The 10,466-nt window shown below is 38.5% G+C and overlaps 1 protein-coding gene across 1 annotated transcript; it reads left to right on the forward strand.

The window, feature by feature from the left end:
* Positions 1-6,775: 6,775 nt before the first annotated feature.
* LOC137818284 (ferritin-3, chloroplastic) lies at positions 6,776-9,964 on the forward strand. Its single transcript, XM_068621605.1, has 8 exons — positions 6,776-7,159; positions 7,845-7,928; positions 8,024-8,084; positions 8,750-8,837; positions 9,025-9,086; positions 9,233-9,298; positions 9,433-9,496; positions 9,654-9,964. The coding sequence occupies exons 1-8, from the start codon at positions 6,852-6,854 to the stop codon at positions 9,701-9,703; spliced, it is 783 nt and encodes a 260-aa protein (XP_068477706.1). The 5' UTR covers positions 6,776-6,851; the 3' UTR covers positions 9,704-9,964.
* The last annotated feature ends 502 nt before the right edge of the window (positions 9,965-10,466 follow it).

Raw genomic sequence — 10,466 nt, forward strand, 5'->3', positions numbered from 1 at the left:
TAGGCATTTCGTGTTACTGGGCTTCTCCACCTGCTGGCTGGGAACTCGACGCTCCCCCCGTCCTCCTATCCAGCAGCAGATAGTCATTTAGGAACCCGCTCTTAACCAGATCATCGAGCTGATACCCTAAGGACAAACACGAGTCCAAAGTGTGGCCAAAGCCCTGGTGAAACTCACACCAGGCGTTTGACTTTGGTCCCAGCACCTTGTCGCCCACCTTCTCAGGCGCTTTCAACCTGGCAGATATGTTGGGAATGGCGATCAGGTCCGCTAATCCCATAACAAACTTGTGCTTAGGCGGGCGATTGTATTCCCGGCGTGCTGGTTGCTGGCGCCCCTGGCTCCTCCCCTTGTTCCTCCTATCGTAAGGATGGCGAGTCCTCTGGTCCTTCCTGGCCGCCGCCGCTGTTTCCAGCACCCTTTGCGGCTGGATTCTGGTCTGGGCGCGTGGCCTAGCGGGAGCCACGCTCCCTCTCTTCTCAGCGACCTCACTTTCGTCGGCGATGTGAGCCACCGCAAGTCGCCTAACTTCAGCAAACGTTGCAGGGTGAGCCCTGATCAAGGCCTCGCAGAATGGTCCCGGCAGCACGCCCTTCTTGAATGCATAGACCAGCATTTCTTCATCTTTGGCCGGCGATCTGACCATCTGCGCTCCAAAGCGATTCAGGTAGTCTCTGAGAGACTCTCCCTGGTACTGCCTTATATCAAACAAATCATAAGACACCCTGGGCGGTGCCTTGTTCACGATGTATTGCTCGACGAAAACCTTCGAAAACTGCTGGAAACTGGTTATGTGACCGTTAGGTAGGCTCACAAACCACTCCAACGCCATTCCCCGGAGCATGCTTACAAACATCTTGCAATACACGGCGTCTGACCCTCCCGACAGCATCATCTGCGTATGGAACGTGGTCAGATGGGCCTCTGGATCCTCCACGCCGGTAAAGACAGCCTTGACAGGGACCACGCTCGTAGGAATGGGCGTGTCAGTAATCGCCTGAACAAAAGGCATAGGGAAAACGCGAGGTGGCGATGACGGCGCCACCTCTTCAGCAGAAGAACGCCCTTGCTGCTCCTGAAGAGCTTGACGCAGCTCCTCAGTCACCTTGCTGAGCTCCTCATTCCTAGCGCGAGAGGCGACCAGGTCCTCATGCATTCTCGCCTGCTCTATGCGTGAGGCTTCCACAGTTGCCTGCAACGAACGCATCATCTCTGCCATCTGCGCCATGGTCATGGCAGCGGCGCCTTCGGCAGCGACGGGCGCAACTGGACTTGAGCGATTGCTTCTCATTTTTCTCATGAAACTCAGCGAATCACAGAATGCAGCGAACAACACTTACTTTAGCTACGATTGAGTCAGCGATCAATCGGAAAAACTGTGCGAAACTCCGGGAGAAGACTCAAGAACACCGTAAACCTTCAAAGAAACTTGTAACTTCACCAGCAACCACTGCTCTTCCCGCGGACAACCGAACGGACGAAAGAACTCAACTCCTCCGAACAATTCGCGCGAAAATAGCAGGAAAACCTCACTTCACCGATCGAAAACCCAAGCGAACGGTGTAAAACGCGAATTCACCGAACAAATTTCAAGCAAACAGCGAACGATGGTTGCACCAGCACACAACCACGCAGAAAACTTCGAAAACCTCCAAGAACTCACGCTGTGGATGGGAGCAAGTTTTACACGGCCCCACGGTGGGCGCCTGATGATCCTGCCTGTTGACCAGAACGCTGGAAACTGCCTCGTCAAAGGATCGACGTGTGCACCGCTTCAAACCTCCGTTCCTCTACGAGATCCACCTCAAGAACCTGCAAAAGAAACAGAGCGGCGCCGCTGCGGCCGATCGCACTCCAACGCCCAAATCAGTGACCGAATCACCAAATACTAAGAGAACAAGAACCGTGCAAATCCTCTCTCACAGTCAGCTCTATAACTCGCAAGCGTAAAGAGTATAATCTGAACGTGCGTACCTTAGAAAGTTCGTTGAGAACTCTTATATACCTGGTTACTTTCTCTCTCCTGGCAGTTACAGACTTGGACACGTGGCTCGTATCCAACTGTACACGTGCCATCATCTGGAGCCTCCTTGACATGGGCGCTGCTTCTACTCTTGTTTTACTAAGTTACCCATGCGTGGTACTACCCAGTACATAGGCAACTTGGGAGTGCGATCTCTACTGGAACTGGCGAGTTAGGGTGCCCTCATACACCTTCCCTGTGGTCTCGCCGGCCGCCTTCATAATCTGCTTCTCCTTCATCTTCGGCGATGTGCTTTCTCTGGCGATCTCCAATCGCTTGGTCGTCTGAGTTTACATCTGGCGACTTCATCTTTAACCCGGTGATCGCCTATTCTGGTATGCTGGAGATCGGAACACGCCAACTTAATAACTGGCGACTTCACGAGCCCCCCGACTTCCTTCCCTTCTGCCAACCTGGCGCCTTGCCAACACGCCTATACTGTAGCGGGATGCCACGTCATCACTCCCGACTACCAGGGCGGTACAGGATTGGTAAAAAATTAGTCATCTTCATTAAAATATTTTGTAGAAAAAAATTTGATAATATAGGAAAAATAGATGCAATGTAAAACTTTAATTATTTTTAATCAAATCTTCTAACAACCCTCCTACTTGAATTTATATTTTTATCTCAATTGAATGAATTGAAACAAGAATCAAATTTTAGTTTTTCCCTACTAGAAATAATTATTTTTATAATTAATAAAATTTTAATTTTTGAAAAAAAATATTTTTCTTATGTGGACTGCCCCGTAGGTCCACGAATTATCTTTTATGTGGGGCGGGTCAATGAGATGAGCCCGCGCTCAACGCAGAACGGATTAACCCAACCTGCATTTTGCAAAACAGACCAACCCGCATTATCATCCCTAATTTATTTTTTACAAATGAAATCAATCTAGAAAATTTTATATTAAATGACAATTCAATAACATAATACTATATTCAGTTTAATTACACTCTATTTATATTAGATGGTAATTTGATAAAAAATAATAATATCATCTTAATTATTTAAACTACATTGATTTTAAGTTTAAATTAATTTCTTTTATAAATTTTCTCCAAATTTTTAGCTTTATATATATACTATTGTTCCTGCCGGTTGACTCAATTGTTCTCGTACGTCTACGACGATCACGCGTCCAATTATCTCGGTCTTCGTTCGATCAAACACCTGAAAACACAAAGACAAAGGGCGCGCTAGTAGTCGTTTGCACTCCGACGCTCAAGTCAATCTTAGGGCTAGGAAACACTGAAACTTAGCTGAAAAGCTCTCTCTATTTAAACTGTGTGTATTCGCGTAAGTGTTGCGTAAAAACTTGCGTATCTTATTAGGTTTGATACTACCCTTTATATACTCTAGGGTTTCCACTGTTTCCGCTAACCGCAATTAGGGTTACTGAAGGTATGCCTTAGCGCCGCTATCACCCATTTTTAGGGCAATCTAGCGCATAAGGCTCCCTTACTGGAGTGCAACCTCTGACGGCATGACCACCTGGGTACCAACTTGTGCACCTAATCTCTGGGGCCATCCATCCTGGGAGTGCCCTAACTGTCCACGTGCCATGCATGCAGTCTATCCCTGGAACGTAACCCTCTTGGGCTTTATCTCTTATAGTGGCTTTTTACTTGTGTTACGCCTGAACGCGTCATCCACACCACACGTATAGGCGTGTGGCCCCTTGTCATCTAGGCTTCTCCCTCACTGATAACTGGTGTGTTGTCTGGGATCCACCTCTCGTGGCCCAGCTCCGCTGTTTGACTCGCCGAGGTCCGAGGACACGTCAGCACATCCTGATGACCGAGGCCTGATCACTCCTCTACCCTCTGGGCGTAAGGCACTCTGTGCGTACTGCTTGTGGGATCTAGCTTATGTGACCGAGGCCTGATCACTCTTTGACGCCCTGGGTGTGCTGTCTGCAAGGCGTTAGCCCATGCTGCTCATGGGACCCAGCTTACATGACCCCACGTCTACTAGCAGTCAACAATGCCCGAGGACTGATCGGTACAACTATTATGATAAATAAATTTAAATCTCAATTTTTAATTCATTTATTTGATTACATAAAAATAATTCTTTACCATATTAATCTATATAATAGAGCTACTACTCTCTGTCGAGACTAGATAGGTTTTGAATTTGACTTATTAATTGGTGAGGGAAACAAAATGCTTCCATCAATAATTCTCAATTGTTTTTTTTTTTTTACAAAAACTTGTGAAATTTACATACGAATTCTTTTAGAACAGGGTAATATGACCCATTCTTATTTTTTATTGAAAATTTGTGAAACTAAATGGCACCAGAAAATTAAAACATAGTTGATGACGTAATATCGTACCCATTTTCAAAGAAAAAATCTTTTTCAACATTTTGGATAAGTTTGTATGAAAAGATTGCTATTTAAGGAAGAAAATAATCTACAAAAAATGTTTAGTACAATATTTTAAAAACAAAAGTTTCTCATCTTTATTATAATAATATACTAAAATATATTGATTTTTTTATTTATTTTAATCTATACATTTTATATTTATATTTTATCTTTAATAATATTTTTAAATTATAGTATTTATAATAATATAATTAACTTTTTTTGTATACAATTTATATTTTATATTCTTGCCGGTTGACCAGAACGTGCTTCGTGTGTAGCTGAGACTTGCGTATCAAGGGTACCTTCGTATTGGTTCCAGAACTTCACCCTACACTGCCATGAGTACCTGAAACAGAGAGAACAAAGGGCGCCCTCGCGGCCGTTTGCACTCCGATGATCAAGTCAGTAAGCAGAAAACACTAAGCACCTCCGTATCGGAACACCGTGACTGCAATGTTCTGAAGGCGCGTAACTGAATTGTTACTAACTTTTCTCTCTCTCCAATCACTCGTGCATACAGTGTGCGCGCTAGCAAAATGATTAGAGTGTGTAAAACGTACCTCACTAAGCTTTCAGAAAAGCTTATATACCTTGGGTTTCAGTGCTTACTGCCACGTGGCCTTTCTGACTTAAGCGCAACTCCACGTGGAAGGCCTTACAACGTTGTAACCCAACTTAGGGAAATCCCAACGTGTAAGTCTTTCTTCTTCGAAGTGCATCTAGCGCAAGGGGTGACTACCTAGGTGCCAACGCATGCGCCCCAGGCTCTAGTCACTCACCCTGGGAGTGTGTCAGCCTTCCTCTCGTACCATGCACATGGATTACCCCTGGGCGTGGCCCTCTCCCGGGTCGTATCTATCCCAGGGATTCTCCAGAGGTGGCGTGGGTACTTCACGAGTCAGGTTACTCCCTACTGGTACTGGGAATATGGCCTTGAAGCCACCTTTCTCTTCTCTTTATGACTATTATGAGGTACCGGGGCCTGCAGCCTCCTCGCCTGTACCGTGGCCTCTTATCGTGCTGCCCCCTCCACGGTCTTTCCTACCCGTGGGTATCGGGGGGTGGCACCATCGACGCCTAAACCTGGCGACGCCCAAAAGCGGTCAACTCTGACTCTCCTACTTGGAGCCCCCCTTGGTGGGTCCCGCCATATGTTTAACTTTGACTTTGGTCAACGCCCAGGGACGGGTTGGTACATTTTATTTTTCCTTAAATTATATTTTAAAATTGAAAAAGGGAAAAAAATCTATAATAATATTTAATATTTTTATTTTATTTTTAATTATATTTTAAATAAAAATGAAATCAATTATCGAAATACTGAAAAGAACTACGGTGTAAGTACTTATTTTTTTTTATATAACCATTATTATCAATATGTTTTTTAAATATATGTAAAAATCCTAATAAAAATATAGTTTAATTCTAATATATTGTTTTTATTATTAAAATGATTTGTATACCAACAACTGGTTCTAAAAAATCCAAATATAAAAGGATATTTATAAAAATGATAATTTTTAATTTTTTGATAATTAATGATTGAATATTGGCTTTCAATTTAATTTAAAATAATTATACAAAACATTTATCATTAGAACGTGAAAATGTATCATAGGATAGTTGAAAAAAAAATTGGTTATGTAATTTTTTGTTCTAATCTTTTCATTTTTTGTTGAGTCTCCATGAATTTATTTTTAACATTACATATGTAGATATATCATGTTAAAATTCACCTCGAAATGACATATGATGTAAATACATATCATGCTTTAGTAAAAGTAAAGACTATTAATTTTTCAAAAACTTTTAAAGATAAAGAATAATAATTTTAAAATATTTAAAATAAAAATGAATTAAAGTTAAAAATAATCACGGCTTTATACTCATATGAGAAAAACTACAATCCTTAATTAAAAAAATATATTAATTTATCTTAATAGAAAAGGTGAAGGAAAAGAAATAATTGAGTGAGGACAAAAATAGTCTAGAAAGATAGAATAGTAAAACTCGATTATATTTTATTTTATTTTTTGCGTGAAAGAAAAGTAAAAAAAGCGAAAGATAGACCTAAAGACAATGGGACAAAATTCTGAAACACATCAATTGATTGAAACGCTCAAAGCGCGAGTACCGCATCGTTAACGTAGTCGAGCGAGTAGGCTCACATTTCGAGGATGGTCGATTATGACGTGGACAGGATATTTCCACAGATTCCCCTTTCACACTGGATAGGCCACGAGCTCGCCACACGCCCGTACTTGTAACAAAGCTCAGCCCTTCACGTGTCTCTCCATCTCACGGTTCAAATTAATTTTAAATGTCCAACATACCCCTCTCTTGTACTACTTATATCACCCCTGCCCCTTTTTCTTGGCTTCACACACAACACAATCACCTTGCCGCCATTGCAATAATCTTCTCCATTTCTCTTCATTTTCCTCCCAAATGGCCCTTTCATGTTCCAAAGTTTTGGGCTTTTCTCTCTCAAATGTTGTGGGTTGTGATGATGTTAAGAAGAAACTAACCCTTTGTTCTTTTTCTTCTTTGAGTCTTTCTATTAAGAGTGGTGGAAGCAGGAACATGAGGGTGCGTGCTGCTGCTTCAGAAGCACCAGCAACATTCACTGGGGTGGTATTTGAACCCTTTCAAGAACTGAAGAAGGATTATCTTGCTGTCCCAATTGCACAAAATGTCTCCTTGGCTCGTCAAAACTTTTCAGATGAGGCTGAAGCTGCAATAAATGAACAGATCAAGTATGGTTCTTTTCATTCTTTAACATCTTATCACCTTTTTTTATGTTGTGGTGTGGCTTTTTAATTGGAATTTCTGAGAGTTAAAGATCCATTTTTTACACTTGAGAAGGGAAGTATTTGATGTATTTCTAGTGTTTTTTTTAATATTTAATTTTCACAAACTTTGATGAAGTCTTATTCGTGATTTACACAAACCACTTACAGCACATCACTTTATGTTCATATTTTTTTAGTTTTAATTATATATTTGTTTGTGTTTCATTGTTTCCTTTTTTTTACTTGAAAATGTTTTCTTATGAGCAGCTAAACTCCTGCATGTTTTTAGGGGAAAAGGAAAACGTGTCTTTTTGTTGTTGTAGTTTGTGCTAAATCTGGTTTTGATTCTATATTTTTAAGTTGATGAGTGTGGTTTCTTTACTAGATATTAAGTTTAGATTTAAGAAAAGAATACATTCATATATTTTCAATAATTGAAATACCACATTCATTAATTTAATATGTAGATATAAAAATCAGATTTAACAAAGTTTATATAAACTGGAAACACAATTATTTATCCTTTATTCATAATTGTTAGGGTTGATATCCTTTTCATGTATTTATTTATGGTTAATTGTTTTCTTATTAATTAATTGAAAGTCTTTATGCTAATAGTTTATTTTTTGTCTCTCAACTCTGGGTACAGTGTGGAATACAACGTTTCCTATGTGTATCATTCCTTGTTTGCATACTTCGACAGAGATAACATAGCTCTCAAGGGACTTGCCAAGTAGTTAACTCTAACCCGTGTCATTTCTGTATTATTATTTACTGTATTTCTCAAAAAAGGGTTTTTAATATAGTGTGCTTTTTTGTGGAGAACAGGTTCTTTAAGGAATCAAGTGAAGAAGAAAGAGAGCATGCTGAAAAGCTTATAAAGTATCAGGTTGGTCTGTTACTTTTGAACTGCTATTGCAAGTCTTGGACAAATAACACTAAAAGTTTGATTTTGACAAGGGATAAGGATTACATGTATACAATCAGCTATTTAGAAAAATAACTATAACAATAGTAATTACTTTTAAATTAGTTATTTCAATAATCAATTTTATCAGTTATGAAAATTTGATGTATGACTTGGTTATAGTTTCAGGATTTGAGTCTTCTTAATAAAGAAAGTTAAGGTTTGTTGGTAGTCAGTCCTTACCTTATGAACCAACAAGGTTTAACACATTTATGACATGTTTGTTCTTATGAAACTCTAGTTAAGATCAAAGCTTGTGTTTTGGTCAATTAAGTTAAACTGGTAAACAAACACGTTCGTAGGAGATAAGTTAGTAAGTATATGGGGTTTTAATTCAAGATCATGTGTGTTAAAGAAAAACTTTCAGAGAAGTAATATAAACTTCAGTTGGAAAAAATTGGGTTTGTTAATCTTTTTGGGGGGTTAATTCTTCCATATGTATACGAGAACGACTTTCTTAGAGAAGTGATAAACGCATCAGCAATCTTTATATGATTTTGAATAATATCTGCAGTGCAAGCAAAAATACAGAGCTAGACTTTGTAGTTTAGACTTAATAATGACAAGCATAACTCTTATTTGTTTAGAACCTTCGTGGTGGACGAGTGGTGCTGCATCCCATCACAAGTCCTCCATCAGAATTTGAGCATTCGGAAAAAGGGGATGCCTTGTATGGTGAGTTTTCTGTTCTTGTTACACAAACTTTTGTATTTAGTTTCTTGATCAATGTTTTCTATTTGCATCTTCGCACACTTGTGTTGTAAAGTTGTGCAACACATCTACATTTATAATGGTCTTATGTTCAAACCATTATGTATAGCACAATGCTAACTTGCTTTTTTGTTATCTTGGCTTGATTCAGCCATGGAGCTAGCTTTGTCTTTGGAGAAGTTGACAAATGAGAAACTCCTCTATGTTCACAGTGTAATGCCTCTTTGCATCTATCTTTGGAATGAATGTGTTTGTAACGAAATCATAGATTACCTATAGTTCATACTGCTAAAGGACCAATCAGTCTTCATTGTGTTTATTTGTATAATAATCTTCCGTGTTTTTCTCAAACAATATAGGTGGCAGATCGTAACAATGATGCTCAAATGGCAGACTTCATTGAGAGTGAGTTTCTGTATGAGCAGGTAAAACTTTGCAAGATAGTGCAGTTGTATTCATATAATGGTTGGATATCACTAAAATACAATACCCTGTGATTATTATATGTAATACTACAAACCATCTTGGGTTTGTAACATCTTATTTTTCTTTTGTGCAGGTTGAATCTATTAAAAAGATTGCAGAGTATGTGTCTCAGCTGAGATTAGTTGGAAAGGGTCACGGTATGCATATATTATCTTCAGCCTCTAGAGTAAATTTTTATTTATTTTTAGTTCACAAACAAACAAGCATGCAACTATTGTGCATTACTCTGATTACACTCTGCCTCCCTCTTAGTAGAATAAATGCTTTTGTGGTTGATGTTGCTGCTGCTTGCAGGTGTTTGGCACTTTGATCAGAGGCTTCTTCATGATGGAGATGGTGTATAATCTTGGAAGGCCTGTTTTCTGCATTTGATCCTTTGTGAAGTTTAGGTGGTGTTCTATGTTTGTAGGGTAGTGAAAAAGTCTTTCTGTTTCTTCTTCTAGGTGGTAACAATGTGGGATCTTTGTGTACCATATTTAGTTGTGGTAGTATTACTATTTTGTGCAACCTTGAATTTTGTAGAAATAATTTGTGCTAGTAAACTGTTTGATGCTTTGAAAATTGTGTTGTGAACAAAGGAAAACATTCTAGTTTGTTAGTTTGAATCTGTGATTTTTATATTTTAACTGTCTCGGTTTAGATTAGATATTTAGTTTGAACATTATATTTTGTTCGAAATAATTACAGTTTATTTAAACCTTTTTTTCTGTATATTAATTTTGATATCACAGTTTTGAAGGAATGTAAATAGGGATTTTATCTCTTAAGATGAAAATAATATTTTTTTATATTTTAAAATTAATAATTATAATGTATTAAATCAAGTAAGATGTGAAAAGTTGTCATTGTTTTTTCTCTGCATAATTTATAACTGCAGTAATATAATTTAACTATATTATGGCATATTTTGTGACCACTCGATCTTCTACGTATAAAATGATATATATGTAATTTTGAAATAAAACATCATACTACTTTTATTGTAAAAATATTTTTGAAACCACAGAATTAATTATTATTTTAAAATTAAAAAAATGAATGTGATTATCTTATTTATAAATATTTAATATATTACTTAATTGAATTATGTACTTAAAATTTATTTTA

The sequence above is a fragment of the Phaseolus vulgaris genome, chromosome 10 (genome assembly GCF_000499845.2).
Source record: "Phaseolus vulgaris cultivar G19833 chromosome 10, P. vulgaris v2.0, whole genome shotgun sequence".
NCBI classification, from domain to species: domain Eukaryota; kingdom Viridiplantae; phylum Streptophyta; class Magnoliopsida; order Fabales; family Fabaceae; genus Phaseolus; species Phaseolus vulgaris.

Coding starts and splice junctions, on each gene's coding strand:
- LOC137818284 (XM_068621605.1), top strand. CDS start 6,852: ATGGCCCTTTCATGTTCCAAAGTTTTGGGCTTTTCTCTCTCAAATGTT. Junction 7,160..7,844: donor GCAATAAATGAACAGATCAA/GTATGGTTCTTT, acceptor CTCTGGGTACAG/TGTGGAATACAACGTTTCCT. Junction 9,497..9,653: donor ATTAGTTGGAAAGGGTCACG/GTATGCATATAT, acceptor TGCTGCTTGCAG/GTGTTTGGCACTTTGATCAG.